At 53.0% G+C, this 16,226-nt stretch overlaps 1 protein-coding gene across 1 annotated transcript in view; it reads left to right on the forward strand.

Annotated features, from left to right (window-relative positions):
- The first annotated feature begins 2,636 nt into the window (after positions 1–2,636).
- The window catches only part of ADRA1D (adrenoceptor alpha 1D), a 22,120-nt gene continuing 8,530 nt past the window's right edge, over positions 2,637–16,226 (forward strand). The window contains exon 1 of the mRNA XM_003788037.3: positions 2,637–3,900. Within this exon, the coding sequence (XP_003788085.1) occupies positions 2,790–3,900 (1,111 nt within the window). The 5' untranslated portion in view covers positions 2,637–2,789. The remainder of the gene's footprint in view (positions 3,901–16,226) is intronic.

Here is a 16,226-nt window from a genome sequence, read left to right on the forward strand (position 1 = left end):
TATATGAGGCCAGCGCCCTACCAGCTTTTTAAAGAAACAATCACTTCATCATGCTTCCTAGAGTCCCCTTCCAAATGAATTACTTTGAGCACCCCCTCTCAAAACAAAAGAAAGAAGAAAAAGTACAGTCCCACAGGACTATCCATGCTAAGGACTTAACACAAAGCACTGGTGAGCCTTCAAAGAATTATTTTTAAAAGAAAAAACGATCATACACAGGAAGCTCTGTCCCTCCTTGCTCCTGCCAGCAGCACATGCTCACAACCCCTTCCTTCATTTGTTTATCTCATAAGCCCTTCCACGTTCCTTCCCTTAGAGCGCCAGAACCTCTGGAAACCTCTTGCAGACCTTATGAGGACCACCAGGACCTAAAATAAGGTAAAGCTGCCTTATCTTCTTCCAGACATACTATCCCACAACTCCTCCCCACCCTGCTGGCAAGGACACTTTCAGGCAGCCTTCTGCTGGCTCTCCAGACCAGAATTAGTCACATATCTCTGTGTGACACTGGTCAAGCAGTCCCTTAGCATCCCAGTCCCAGCCTTAGGTTTAACCATGTCTCCTATTCCCATTCTTCTTTGAAAACTGGCCAAGCCCCAAATCAGATGGACTCCACTAGGGTTATGCATTTCCCATGCTATGAGATGGCAGCCAGTCATGAACACTGAGCCTGCCACCAAACACCCCCCGCCCCAGGTAGGGTCTTCTGGCCTTCCCTCTGGGTGTCCTGGGTCCTTCCCCTTCAAAGAGTAGCCCGAATCCAAGGTTTTGTTTTTGGTCCGCTGCTAGCCAATCCTTAGAAGACACCTTGCTTTCATTTCAACTCGCTATGGTAAGTTTCCAAAAGCCCCAGCAGAAGATGGAAGATTTAATGGGGAAGCAGGGGGGCCTTGGAAGAGCTGTTTCTAAGCTATGATTTTAACAGCCTTGGCTGTCTGGGCTGTGGGAGGGCAGGGGAGGAATGTTACCCATCTCAAAATCTTTCTCCCATTTCCTCCTATTTTCCTCCAAAGCACCCTTTCATCTAGGACTCTCAGACATCCTGCCCCTGTGTCATCCACAACCAGTGGGCCCTGAGGCCATGTGTTCTCCATCCCCTCGCAGCGACCTCTGCAAACGGGTGCTCATCTCCCTGGCAAGCCTCAAACCACCCTCAGCCTGCACCTATGAGGTGGCATTATCCTCCCTGCAATTCCTCTTATCCCTGTCATCCAGCATGTACCCAGCAGGGTGCTTGCCACCTGTGACAGCAGCCAGTAAGTACTTTTAATTTGGCTAAGACAATGATCTCTTCGTCTCTCTCCCTACCCAGGCCAGCGGGTCAAAGGCAGCTCCTCATTACCTCTCCTCCACCTGTGTCCTGGGGTTCATACCGCTTCCACACCCCTTCTTGCCCTCTGTCCTGCCTGTTCAAACCCTGCCCTACCAAGCCCTACTCAGTTAACAAACCCAGGCACTGCTCTAGTGCCCTATCACATATTAACTAGTTTAACCCTCGTGTCACTAGATGGACAGGCCAGCACTACTCCCCCGCTCATTTTACAGATGAGGAACTGAGGCCCAAAGAGGTCAAACAGCTAATATGGGGCGGAGACTGGATTTGGAGTCAGACTGTCTCACACCCTCCCTTCTTAACCACCCTGCCAAGTGGCCTTTCCCACCGCCCTCCAGCACTTAAGCCCTCCCTCCCCAGAACAAGCCCACTCATTTACCGTAGCAATAGAAAGCTATTCCCACATCTGATACGGAGTTAAGTTAACAGTGAAGTTGGTGTACGTAGACCAATGTGTCTCAAGCAGGGTACGAGAGCTGTATCCACATATTCTCCTGTGTCTGCGTCATCACACCTAGCCTCAGCCCAACACAGACTTATGCTCCCTCCTGGCTTCTCTACACCTCATCGCACTGGGTAGAGGTGTTTGAAACCCTGCCCTGACCAGTGGCCTGAGAGAAAGAAGGCCGTGCGGCGGATCTGTCCAGGCAGTCCCAGGAGGAGACCCTCCACCACACAGCGCGTCGGTCTGGAGTCCGCAGATCCCATGCGCTTGCTGCTCTCTGGCGGCCGAAGCCGGCAGCCCAGGGACCTGGGAATCGCGCCTTCTACGCACCATGCGCCCAAGGGCACCCACTAGTGACCAAGACGCTGGGGAGAGGGTGGGAGCAAAAGGGAGGCAGCTGAAGGCAAAAAGGGAGGGGGTCTGGGAGAAGCTGGGGAAGGAGCGTGACGAGTACTGCGAGGAGAGGAGGCGGGCGTGCGCCCCTGCGGTGAGGCGTGGGTGGCCGCTGCGAGACCCCAGCGCTCACCGGCGCCGCAGCAGTTCTGATCCCTGACACATCTGCTTGCCCTGCGCGCTGGAGCCCTTCTCTTGGGGAGCGTGGCGCCCCTTCCCTCAGCTCCGGTCGCCCCCTCCTCCCTCCAGGCGCTGCCCCTCCTCCGTCCCGCCCCCCGCGCCGAGTTGGGAGCACCGCAGTGGCCGCTGCCTGCACCGCCCGGCCCCGGAGCCGCCGCTTTGCCGGCTCGCCTGGGCACGCTCAGAGAGTCGCGAGTGTCGCCGGCCCCAGCTCTTCAGTCCGACTCCACCGCCGGTCTCCGGGAACTCGCGCCGCCCCCGGGCCGGGCAGTTTAGCTCTCCGGCAGCCGCTCTCCGCATCACAGCAACTTGAGCAGGACCCCGACGGGACCCGCGCGCGGGGCTGAATCTGGAGCCGCGCGGCTATGCCCGGTGTCCCGCTTCCAGCCAGTAGTTCATCCTGCGCCGGGGCCCGGCCCCCGACGGCCACACGTTGAGATGACTTTCCGCGACCTCCTGAGCGTCAGTTTCGAAGGACCCCGCCCGGACAGTAGTGCTGGGAGCTCCAGTGCGGGCAGCGGTGGGGGCGGCACGGGCGGCACGGCCGCCTCGGAGGGCCCGGCGGTAGGTGGCGTGCCGGGGGGTGCAGGCAGCTGCGGCAGCGTGGTGGGCGCAGGCAGCGGCGAGGACAACCGGAGCTCCGCCGGGGAGCCGGGGAGCTCAGGCGCCGCGGGAGAGGTGAATGGCACTGCGGCCGTCGGGGGGCTGGTGGTGAGCGCGCAGGGAGTGGGCGTGGGCGTCTTCCTGGCAGCGTTCATCCTCATGGCGGTGGCAGGCAACTTGCTTGTGATCCTCTCGGTGGCCTGCAACCGCCACCTGCAGACGGTCACCAACTATTTCATTGTGAACCTGGCCGTGGCTGATCTGCTGCTGAGCGCCACGGTGCTGCCCTTCTCGGCCTCCAAGGAGGTTTTGGGTATCTGGGTCTTTGGCCGGGCCTTCTGCGACGTGTGGGCCGCCGTGGACGTGCTGTGCTGTACAGCCTCCATCCTCAGCCTCTGCACCATCTCTGTGGACCGCTATGTGGGCGTGCGCCACTCACTCAAGTACCCCGCCATCATGACCGAGCGCAAGGCGGCCGCCATCCTGGCGCTGCTCTGGGCCGTAGCCCTTGTGGTGTCCGTAGGGCCGCTGCTGGGCTGGAAGGAGCCGGTGCCCCAAGACGAGCGCTTCTGCAACATCACGGAGGAGGTAGGCTATGCTGTCTTCTCCTCCGTGTGCTCCTTCTACCTGCCCATGGCGGTCATCGTGGTCATGTATTGCCGCGTGTACGTGGTCGCGCGCAGCACCACGCGCAGCCTCGAGGCGGGCGTCAAGCGAGAGCGGGGCAAGGCCTCGGAAGTGGTGCTGCGCATCCACTGTCGCGGGGCGTCCATGGGCGCCGACGGGGCGCACGGGACGCGCAGTGCCAAGGGCCACACCTTCCGCAGCTCTCTGTCCGTGCGCCTGCTCAAGTTCTCCCGCGAGAAGAAAGCGGCCAAGACGCTGGCCATCGTCGTGGGTGTCTTCGTGCTCTGCTGGTTCCCCTTCTTCTTCGTCCTGCCGCTTGGTGAGTGACCCCTCTCCCACCGGCCCCTTCTCTTCCTCCCTGAACACTCCCTCCTGGCACCCAGATTTGGCTGACCCTCCCTGTAAACAGGAAAGATCGATTCAGCAATGTTAGGGCCTCCTAAGAGGCAGCTGTGTGCGAACCATTTTGCAGGGCCCACTCAAGGCTCTTCGTGCTTCCTGGCTTTGTCTCACGGGAGTCTAACTTTTCCGTCCTTCCCCTCTCTATTACCAGCCCTGGGCTTAGGCTCCTGACCCTCTAAAATTAAAAGGAATGTGGAAATTCGTGCGGGCCTCCACCCACAGTGTGTGCCCCCCTATACCTATCTCTGGGCGGGAGGTGGCTGCAGAGGGGGTGGCCCACATGTACCCATTCATTCGTGGGCAGCAAGCCCTGGCCAGTCAACAGGTACAGCAGCTGACAGGAGAAGCCACCTGCCCTACCCCAGCACTCGTTCTGTTGGGAAGCCAGCAGCATTTTGAGTCCCAGTTGGTATCTCTGAGCTCCCTGGGCTCTCATTTCCGAAATCTCCTCTGGGAAATAAGAGGAACTGTGTATGGGCACAAGAGAAAAGTAGCGTGCAGATTATCAGATGGAAAGTTATTATTGCTAATGGTCATTTCTTACATACCCCCAGTGCTTTAGTTCTCCCAGGGAACTTGCTTTCACAAACTGCTTTGCAGTCTTGGGAGGTGGGGACCTGCTCTCAGAGGCTTCCTCCTATGCCTCTCTTAGAAGGGGTGAATCTGGGGCTGAGGCCTGGACCAGGGCAGGGAGAAGGGGAACAGCATCCATTTGTAGAGTTACATTGCCCATGGCTTCCACCCCCAGCAGCCCAAAGGCCTCCCCTGCTTTTTCCCAGGCCCAGCTCCTTCCACACTGTTCAGCTGAGTCAGGAAAGAGACAATGGCCACCCTCCTGTGCCCCTGCAGGCCCTCTCCACACCACAGTCACAGTGACCTTTATGCATTATAAATGAAACAGGCCGTGCTCTCTGGCTACACCCCCTCAGTGCTTTCCCACTGTCCTGAGAACAAAATCCAGACTCTCTGCCATCACCTGTAAGAGGGTGACCTTCAATTTTGTTATTGTCCAAATCAAACTGGGACACTATGAGTATTTACACCAGGACCCCAAGCCAGAACTGGGGTCTCCCTCCCTGTAAGGGAAGCCCCAAGTGAGGGTCACACCTCCCCTGCCCTCTCACTGCCTTGCAGCTCTTCTCTCTCTGTTCCCTCCATGCTCCAGCCCCTCTGGCCCTCTCTGGTCCTCGCCCAAGCTCCTGCCTGTCCCTGGGCCTTTGTACTTGCTGTCTCCACTGCCCTTCCCAACCTCTGCTGGCTAACTCCGTATCCCTTAGGCCTCAGCTGAAATGTTCCCTCTTTAGAGCTTTCTTGGACCCATCAGTCTTGGCGTGTCCTTCTGCGTAGTTCCTCCCTTAAAGCACAAGGTTCTCTTCCTCCACTCGCTCAGCAGTTATAATTACTCCTGTGTATGTTGCTTGGGTTGGTGTCCAGGTTCTCCTACTGGCCTGGAAGCTCTGTGAAGACAGGGCTGTGGCGCCCCTGTCATCACTGAATCCACAGCACTCAGCACCATGCTTGGCATGTAAATGCTGCAGTGAGGACCACATGCTCTGGTGCCAGAGGGCCTGGGTTTGAATCCCAGCTCTTCCTCTTTCCTGCTAGCTGTGTAACCAGGAAAATGCCTTAACCCCTCTGCACCTGTTTCTTCACCTATAAAATAGAGATGGTGGCGGTAGTAATAATGCCCACCTACAGGGCTGTGTGAGAAGTCAGTGAGCTGTTACATTTGACTGTAACTGCCCCACACGGTAGGGGCCCTGGAAGCTCTTCCTGTATAGTAGATGCTCACCCAGGACAGGGGAAGGAATGAATAAATCGCCCACTTGAAAATCAGCCAAAGGCAGCAGTAGGGAGGGAGTGAGAAAGGACTGTAAACAAGGCACTGGGAGGAGGGTTAGCAGGAAGGAGGACGCTGGCGCCCCTCCCCCAGACGCCCTTTGCACCCAAGGATTTTGAGCCCCCAAGCCCCTGACCGGCCTTGCCCAGCTGTGCCCTGCACCTGAGTGCCTTCATTGTCCCCCTCCCCTGAGTCCACACCAACCCCTGTAGGGAAAGCTCCATCTGTGCAGAGAATGCCATCTCCTCTTTTTTTCCTTTTTTGCTTTAACTTCCTTTGAAACTTAGGAGAAAATAGTAAAACAAGCTACTTGTGTACCTGGAATCACCCACACTGACTCGATGTTAATAATTTCCTGTATTGGCCTTAGATTTCTTTCTCTTTTCTTTCAAAGAAAAGGAACACAGCCACAACTCCCTTCCCTGCTCCCACCCCTTTCTCTCTCTCTCCCTCTCTCTCTCTCTCTCTCTCTCTGCCTCCCCAGAGGGAAATCTGGTGTTTATCACTCCCCACATACATCTGTATCCATAACAATACATCATATTGTTTTGTGTGTCTTTAAGATTTATACAAGTGTGCACACGCATATACACACACACATGATCCTTCGGGGTGCATTTTCACTCAGTGTGAAGATGAGACTGAGGTTTATCTCTGCTGGGCCATTTTCATAACATTACATTCGAGACTATTCCATGGTGTGTGGATCAAGTCTTCTGCTCGGCATTGGGGTTTTGTAACTTTTCACCATTCCTATCAACACTGCAAAAAGTTACCGCTTATTTTGAGGTTGAGATCACATGTCCCCTCCAGGAAGTCATCCCTAAATGTCTATGGCCTTTGCTGGCACACACACAAGTCTTGCTCAGTCCCTATATTTCTGCTACTCCTCACACAGGGCTTGAGGAATGGGGGTAGGAGACCTTATGTCCTCCTTCCTACTGGTCTGCCCCAGCCTCCCAGGACACCTCTCTCAGAGCACCAGAGGAGAGGGCAGGGATGCTAGTGGAGCTGGTGGAGCTGAATTAAGTGGAAGCTGGCAATAACAAGAAAACACAACAGAGGCCAAGTAAGGAAACAAGGAAACAGAATATTCCAGTCTGCCTCAGTATGGCTTAGCGGGCAGGGGCAGCAGAGGGAGAGCAGAGCCCACTTGGGAGCAAGAGGGGCCTGGAGGCTGTGCAGGATTGAGAAGGGGCCAGGAGGTCCTGACACCCCAGCACAGGACCCAGGTCCAGGGTGGGAGGAGGTGCTTTTGAAGGAAGAGGGAACATTCTGAGCAGTGCAGCAACTTTTTGAGGGCATTATGAGCCACAGGGAGCAGGCAGATCTTGATATGGGGATGCCAGGTATGCTGGGGATAGGGGACATTGGGAACTTGGATACAGAGCTGAGGATGGAGATAGTTGTAGGAGCATAGGGGTACAGCCTCCCAGAAAGAGGACAGCAGGAGAAGAGAAGACAGAATCTGGGAAAGAGCCTTGGGGAGCACCCACTTTGGAAGAATCAAAGGAGGCAGAAGAGGCAGCCAGGAGAGAGACAGCTGCTTGGGTGGCACCTTCCTCCTCCCAGGAGGAGGACACCACAGCAGGTGTGAGGAGCACTAGAAACGGAGGGACTGAGAAAATGCAGTGTGTGGCAACAAGGAATTGGCTACCACAGGCCCAGCAGTGAAGGCTCCCAGTAGGGCCACAGCCTGGGAGCTGCCGAGCAGACCTGGGATCCCCTCACCCACACCTCCATGCACAGAGCCAAAGCAGAGATGGGAGCTGCCAAGCGGCCCCAACAGCCCAGGGGGCACCAGAGCCTTCGGAGAGGGCCCAGAGTTCCAGAGGGATGTTGGCATGGTGGCCACAGACTGCCATCTATAAAGCTGGACAGCTGTGGCTCAGGCCAGAGAGCAGCACCACAGAACAGGTGTCCTGAGCCCTGGGGGCTTCTAGGGACTTGAGTAATTGGCTGGGAAAGTCAGGGACACAGGAACCAGCATCTAAAATCCTAAGGGTCCCAGAGAGGGGCTGGGATCATCCCCACACCTCCAGCTGCCCCTCTTTCCCTGAGATGAGCAACTGCAGGGCATGTGGTACCCTGGGGCAGGCAGAGGGTCCAGAGGACCTCAGGCCTCATGTGCCTGACACTGGGATTCCAAGCAGCAAGGCTGGAAAGGCAGCACTGGTTCCTGTGGGCCCCCAGGCTGCACTGGGGTGCCAGAGAGTAGTGTATGGACCCGAGAAGTGCCCCTCACCCCAGAGAGAGGGCACCCTCTTGCCTGTGTTCCACGCTGACACCCAGCTGAGCCTTCTGGTCTATATGGAGTGACCCAAGACAGTCCAGTCGGTGCCTGTTGACTGGCATTTGCTAGTAGCATGCCCCTTTCCATCTCACCACTGTTCCGGTTTGGATGGTGGAGTGTAGGGACACCAATCCTTGGGGCCTGTGGAGGAGAGGCTCTGGGAAGCCCCACATGACAGATACAGACCCCTTAGCCCAGCGAGCTGGTGCAGGGCTGGGTGCCGCAGAACCTCACAAGAAACCGAGAACAGGCCCATCTCACAGGGAGCCTTCAGCCTCATGCCCAGGGAGCCCAGACTTTCAGAGTATCTCTGTCAGGACACTGAGAGAGGCTGCTGCTTTCACTGCCCTGAAGGACCCTGAGAAGGGTGGGCCTGCATCACTGGGAGGGGTGGGCCAACTGGAAATCTGTCCCAAATGCCTGGTGCAAGAGTCTCCCACCCTAGAGGTCTGGACCAGTTGTTGGGTGGAGAAATACAGGTCATCCTCTCTGCGGGTAAAAGGGGGACAGGAGAAACTGAGGAAACCCTGCCCCAGGCAAGCACCCACGTGCAGAGGAGTTATCTTCCTCTCCTGGTGCCTCCAAAGGCCATGCCTGTCCTGGGTGTTTTCATGGTGGCAGCATCTCACTGTTTTTGGCTTTGCCCTATTTGGCAAGGGCCCCCAGCCATGCCCAGAGATTTATGCACGGGAGTGCACACACACACATACACACACAAAAACCACATCCCTACCTCCTGGCATCTTGGCATCCTGGTGACCACAGACATAGACAGACCCAGGCTTACACTCCCAGCTGTCTCATCGGGCGGGTCACCAAACATCACTGGCCATTGCATGAGCCTCTGGACACTATACTCAAAGCTACCCCAGAGACTCAGAGTGCAGGACCCCTCCCAAATGCACCTCAAGGCATACAAGCTCCCTAGAGGCTCCAATATCAGAAGCCCAGGACAGCCCAGCCAGTGTCCCAGCACCCTACTGCAGCCACCCTTGGGGCCCTCTCTGAGGGCCTGTGCTCTGTGATAGCATATGCCTCCCTGACACCCCTGGACTTACGTGCTGCTGAATCACTCTGCACATACTTTTATCCCAGTGCACTGTCATTGTCAATATTCAGATTTGTAGCATGTGGAAGGGCAGAGGGAGCTGTGCATGTGTGGGCACAGAGAGCAGCAGTATGTGAGGGGTACCCCATAGTTTGGGAAACCTGGAATGTGTAGTCTGTGGGAGGAGGGGGAGAGATGATGTCAGATGCCATCAGCAGGAAATGGGTAAACTGTGGATTCATACCCTGGACTATTGTACCACCAGGAGAAGTAATGAGCTACTGATACAACAATGGGGATGAATTTCATGGACATTATACTGAGCAAAATAAGCCAGATCTTTAAAGAGTGCATATTATATGATTCTGTGTATGTGGAACTCAGAAACAGGAAACTAATCAATGGTGGTAAAAGTCAGATAGTGGTTACCCATGTGGGGTGGGGTACTAAGTGGCAGAGAATGCTAGGAAGCCTTCTGAACGGCCGAGAGCATGCTGTATGGGGACCTGGCCAGTGATCACATGGGTGCATGCTGTACAGAGTCATCAAGCTGTACGCTTCAGGTTTATGCACTGTATAAAACTGACTGTCTCTATGTGATGCCTTAGTGACGAAGGCAGGAGGGAGGCTGTGAGCCACGCTGAGGAATTGGTGTCCAGGATTGGAGGCACACTTTGGTGGCACACTTTGGTGCAGAGTGGATTCGACGTACGTGTCTTAAGAATTGGCCAAGTGCTGAAGGCTCCCTGGCGTTGTGCAGTGGTCTGCAGAGACAAGGGGACAGGGTGAGAGGTGCTTTGTCAGAGGTCCTCAGTAATGGCATCGCTGTCCCTTGACCCCAAAACCTGAAGAAGGGGCTGGTCTTATGTCTCCTGTGGCTCCTGGCACATAGTATGTGCTCAGTGAATGTGTGCAGAGGAAGGAAGCGGCAGAACCCATGGCCTCATCACATGCTGCCATGCCAAGGGTCTGAGTGGCAAAGCATAGCCCTCTGTTTCTATATTTTTCTTAATTTTATTTTGTTGTGGTAAAAGCTCTTATCATGAGATGATCTACCCTCGTTGCCAATCTTTAAGCACAAATACAATTTTCTTAAGTATAGCCATAGTCTTATACAGCAGATCTCTCGGATTCACTCATCTTGCCAAACTGAAACTTTATGCCCATTGATTAGCAGCTCCCCATGCCCCCTCCCTCCAGCCTCTGGCAACCACAGTCCTCTGGTTCTATGAATTTGACCATCTTAGAGACCTTATGTAAGGGGAGTCACGCAGCCTTTGTCCTCCTGAGACTGGCTTACTTCATGTGGAATAATAGCTCTTTATTTAAAACCAACCTTCCTTACTAGTTGATGGGTTAGGGGTGATCCCTCATTTATGCGACCTAAAAAAAAATTTTGAACAGAAGAGCTAACATTTATTGATTGAATGTTATGAATAGGCAGTGAGCTAGAGTTTTTCTCTTAGCATGGGAAGTTTCAAACACATATATAAGTAGAGACAATAATATAATGAACCCCCTTGTACCTATGACCCAACCTCATTCAGCCCAAGGCTAATTTGGGGCCATCTGAACTCCCACCCACTTTCCCACCACTGCAGATTATTTTGAAGAACATCTCAATCATCCTATCTCTTAATCTATAAGTTCTTCACTGTATTTTTTGGGGACAAACTTTTTTAAAAATATTCACAATCCAGCCAGGCAGGATAGTTCACACCTGTAACCTCTGGGAAGCCAAAATTTCTTAAGGTCAAGAGTTTGATACCAACCTGAGCAACATACAGGACCCTGTCTCTACGAAAAACTCAAAAATTAGCCATGCATAGTGGTGCACCTATAGTCCCAGCTACTATGGAGGCTGAGGCAGGAGGATCTCTTAAGCCCAGGAATATGAGGTTGCAGTAAGCTATGAGGACACCACCATACTGCAGCCTGGACAACAGAGTAAGACCCTGTCTCCAAATAAATAACCACAATCTATTATAACACATAAAAAATAATTATTTTAATATCATCAAATATCTACTTAGTGTTCAAATGTTATTGATCACCTATATATTTTTAGTTTGTTTGTTAGAAGAAGGATCCGAAAGAGGAATACACATTGTGTGTGGTCAATTTCCCTACTAGGTTTCTTTAATTGATAAGTCCTCCAGCTTTTTTTTTCCAGTTTATTTAGTGAAGAAACCACATTGTTTGTCCCAAGGTGAGTCCCATGGTCTATAGGCTGCATCCCCATGGGGCCATTTAACATGTCCTTCTATTCCCCATACTTCCTGTAAGCTAGTTTGATCAGATTCAGCTTCAATCTGGCAGGAATTCTTGTCTTTGGTGGTGTCAAGATTGACCTGTCCATTTTAAAGTGACTTATTAGCCTTTCAGCCATTGATGGTGCCTGCACCCATTGTATTCCTGGGACTAATGATATTCTAATTTTATATCATTCTTTCTGCATCTATTCCCTAGCATTTTAAAATGAACTCACCACTAACTATTTGGTCAAAACAGGCTGTGCAGGAAAGACAGGAGAGCTGCTTGGTGTTCCTCTTTATTTATGAGAGGAAAAGTCAGTTCTCTAGTGTTCTTTGCAGACGTGACCACTGAAGTTGTTTTAGTGTCATGATTATGTCATTGTTTTTAGAAATCCCTGCTGTTCCAACACATTACAGACAGCACTGGGGCTTAGCCAGTGGGCACCCCTTCAAGTTGGCTCCTGAGGCCTTCAGCATGACCCAGAGAATCTTGAGTTCTTTGCTTTCTGGCCTGATGAGCTATTTCAGGCCCACCCTGTACTTTTTCTGCCTTAAAACTGAAATTCACCATTTCTCTAAAGAACCATGGTCTCTTTGAATGGAAAATGATAATATGAAGACCACTGTCTCAGTTCTCGACTGTTCACTGATACTAAGTTGGTCACTGATTCAGTGGACAGAGCTAGGAAATATATTTTAATTTTTATATAAGAAAAACACGACACTGACAGGGTGAGCCTCTGACCTTGGACACAGATCCCTCCTCCTCTGAGGGTCTTGTCCACTGCCTGGCTCCTGCTGATAGGTTTGCTCAAACATCTGATGAATTATTGATTGCTCTGCCCCACTCATTAAGGACTTGGATATTGGGGTCACAAGCTATCTTTCCACCTCTCATCCCTACCCTGGCCACTGGTGTGACTCCATTGTGCTGAGGCTGACCTATGATGACACTCTGGCCTCGAGACTATAGAGACTATAGGCTTCCCCCTCTGCTCCTCCTCCTGGGACTTGCCCTGGGACTTGCCCTGCTCCATGTGCCCACCTTTGTCTGTCTCCCCTCGGTCACCTAAGTCCTTCTACTGCTGTTCTCCCTGATTAGCTCCCATTATACCTGATCACTGACCTCAACCTTGACCAAGACTTCCCCTCCAGCCCCTCACCTTGTCCTCCAGTTGGCTACGTCCCTCCTTTTCCCTGGCCAGCTATCCTGACAATCTGCCACTTCCTCCTCTCACCTTCACCTACTTCTATAAGTCCCAAATCCTGAACCAGGCCATTCCTCCTGGGAAATGTTTAGCAGTTGGCTCTGAGACAGGGCCTGACTTGTAGCCATCTGCCCATTTCCATGGTGTAAATATTCCAAAGAGAATTGAAAATTTAACAAGCTAGTGCAAACCAATGTCTAGCTGAGCACTTTTGCTAAAGAAAAACCTCACTTTCCATAGTCAGGTCTCTGGCTCAGGGCAGTCCCCAGGGTCTCCCTCAATGTCCTGTGGGCTGTCCATCAGCTCTAACTCTCTCAAAGGACTTCTGCTCCTCCCCTTGAGCCTGCCACTCCCTCCATCTGCTCTCTGTCTCAGCACATGGCATCTCTGTGTGTCATCTGAGATCCAAACCAGGCACCTGGGCATCAGCCTCACTTCTTTCCTCATCCTCCTGGTCAGTCACTCCAAACTCTCAAACATCCCTTCAGTCCATTTCAGTTTTGCCATCTCCACTCTTCCACCTTAATTAACTAATTAATTAATCGACAAACACATATATTCTTTTGTTTTTACAAACACATATATTCTATGTGTCAGGCACTATTCAAATCGTTTATCCTCCTGACAGTCCTTGAGGTAGATGCTATTAGCAGCTCCACTTTACAGACTAGAAAACTGAGGCACAGAGAGGTTGAGTAACATGACCAAAGTCCCCCAGCTCATACATGTCAATTCTGAAATTAGAACCCAGGCACTTTGGCTCCAGAGTCCTTGTTACTTCTTGCCTGGGTCATCAGGTGGGGACAGGGTTAAGGGATAGTCAGCAGCCATGTTTTCAGCTTTAAGTCACACCAAGCCTTTCCCTTACATACATCCCCCAGACTCAGTTCCATGTTCCTTTATGCCTTAGATGCTAGCCTTGAAGGGGTCTCAGCATTGCCATGACCCCTTCCTGCCTGGCCTGATCCTCCCACAGGCCCTGGAAGACCCCTAGAATCCTTGAGTCCATCCCTTAAAAGGAAGCCTCTGAGTTCCCAAGCCCATCTCTGGCCCCATAGTGTACACTGTACATAATGGAGGGTATGAATTCCTTCACTCTGCGGGTGGTCACCCAGGAAAATGGGGCCCTGGAGAGCTGGTATGGGCAGCTGGTATGGTGGGCAATGCTCAGGTATCTCAGTGCTGGGTCTCCTGGACAGAGGGGCCACTGCCTGGGGATATGCTGCTCTGCTGAGACCCATGAACCATTTGTCAGCGTGGCCTCAGAGACGAGAGGCTCAGGCTTGGATCAGGGTCCAGTCTGGCTGAGCACAAGGACCACTGAGCTTTGGTCAATCAGCTTGGGGTGTGGCCATTCCAAGGAAACAATTGAGTTGGGAAGTGACAACAAAGAAGAGAAAGAAAGGAAAAACAGAGGAAAGGTGGGAAGAGAAAGAAGGAGAAGAGTAGGAAGACAGAGCTGATGATACATAGTTGGGCCCAGCATAGGCCTAGAGGAGGTCAGAGGACATCCAAGTCTAGAAGTTATCTCCCCAACATGGGTGCCATCAGGCAGCCTCTGCGACTATGAGGGCTGCTTCTCCCTTCACCCACCCCTGCAGCTACAGAGGAGTATCCAGGACCAGACCAGGGGTGCTCAAAGATCCCAAGGTAAACGTGGGACACAGGAGGACTTTCTGACCTATTCTTGGACCATCTCAGGTAAGAGGCCCTCGCCATTACCTCTTACCATGGAAAACTGGCAGTGCGGGAAATTTGAGATTCCGTCCCGCCTAGCCCTGCAGGTGGAAGGAGCCCTGAACTATCTGAAAGGGGGAGATATTTTTAACTCATTTTCTGATCACGGGGAATGGCTTACTGGGAGTGGAACAGTCACTAGTGGGGAAGTGGTAGGAAAATGGGGGACACTGGGGTACAGCCTGATATTTCATGGTCAGCTACAAGTAATGGCTATGGCTTGGCATAGTTGGTCCCACGGTGCCCTCAGTTCACCCCTCCATGTCCTCATAAGCCATCAGAGATCTGGACCCTCTTCAACTCACCTCTTCTTACGAGTCTCCCACAATTGTCACCACCTGAAAATGTCCTTATCTCTTACCTTCCCCCACCCTCTTCTCCAGCTTTCCTAACTTGGCAGGTGCCCTGCTGCCTCAGGGCCTTTGCACATCCCCTTCCCTCCTCTGCCTGGAATTCCCTTTCTTCAGATGGATGCATGACTCACTCCCCCACAGGTCTTTAGGTCTCAGCTCAGTGTGCTTTATTAAAGAGACTTGCCTGGCTCGAAGCCAGTATCACAGTGGTTACAGCGCCAGCCACATACACCAAGCTGGCAGGTTCAGGCCCGGCCCAGGCCAGCTAAACAACAACAACAACTGCAATAAGAAAATAGCCGGGCGTTGTGGCAGGCACCTGTGGTCTCAGCTGGTTGGGAGGCTGAGGCAGGAGAATCGCTTAAGCCCAAGAGTTTGAGGTTGCTCTGAGCTGTGACGCCATGGTACTCTACCAAGGGCAACATAGCAAGACTCTGTCTCAAAAAAAATAAAAATAAAAAAATAAAGAGACTTGTCTGACCCTTTAGAATACAGCAGAGAGGCCTGCAGGAAGCAGAAGGCCCAGCCTCTCCTGGAGAAGGTGCCGCTAAGTTCCAGGGTGAGAGAAATTTGAGTGAGCAGCTAAGAGAAGTGGGAGAGAAGATGAGGCACTGAGGCCGGGGATTCCTTCCCGCCTAGCCCTGCGAGTGGAAGGAGCCCTGTAATATCTGAAAGGGGGAGATAATTTTAACTCATTTTCTGACCACAGGTAATGGCTTACTGGGAGTGAAACAGTCACTAGTGGGGGAGGGGTAGGAAAATGGGGGAGGCTGGGGTGCAGCCTGATATTTCATTGTCAGCTACAAGTTATGAGCAAGGCTGGCTGTGAATTCTGATGGTCTGCCAAGAGCAAGTTCCCTTCTGGTGATGCCAAAAGAGCACTATTAATCACACGGTCTGCCCCTTGACTTCAGGCCGTCTGTCCTCAGTGAGGCTGGGCTCTAGCCATGCCCCGCCCCGCCCCAGCCAGCATCTCAGCAGCTCCCCTTGGGCCTGGCCCTCTCTGTTCTGTAGGGAAAGGGACTGTGGCTTGTGATAATCTAGGCTGCAAACAACCCCAGCCTGTCTCCCCAACAACATGGGGCCAGGTAGGCCCAGCCCAGCCAACAGGCAGAGAGCAGGTTTCTTACAGACCCAGGAGATGCCCTGCCTCTTCTTACCAGCAGATGCCTGGCCCACTGGACGTTAGGTTAAACTCCTGACCAGGTGCCCCAATATAGGGAGTGCAGAAAGCAAGTTGGAGCAGTTGGATGGAGACTCACCATGTGGGAGAACAGGACTAGGAGTGAAGTGGCAGGAGTTGTTGGGTTTACAGTTGTCTCGTACCCGTGTCCTGACCGCCTCTGCTCAGAGGCTTGTGAATGCAGCCACCCTCACCCCCACCGCTCCAAGCTGCCTGGTGAATGGGGAAATGGGCACAAATGTGCACACTCACACCCTGCCTTTCCCAGCTCTGGGCAGAGTTATGATGGCGACTGAGGGTTAGTCCTGGCCCCAAAGCTTGGGATC

The sequence above is a fragment of the Otolemur garnettii genome, unplaced genomic scaffold (assembly GCF_000181295.1).
Source record: "Otolemur garnettii isolate 467f Iridium unplaced genomic scaffold, OtoGar3 scaffold00025, whole genome shotgun sequence".
Lineage (NCBI taxonomy): Eukaryota > Metazoa > Chordata > Mammalia > Primates > Galagidae > Otolemur > Otolemur garnettii.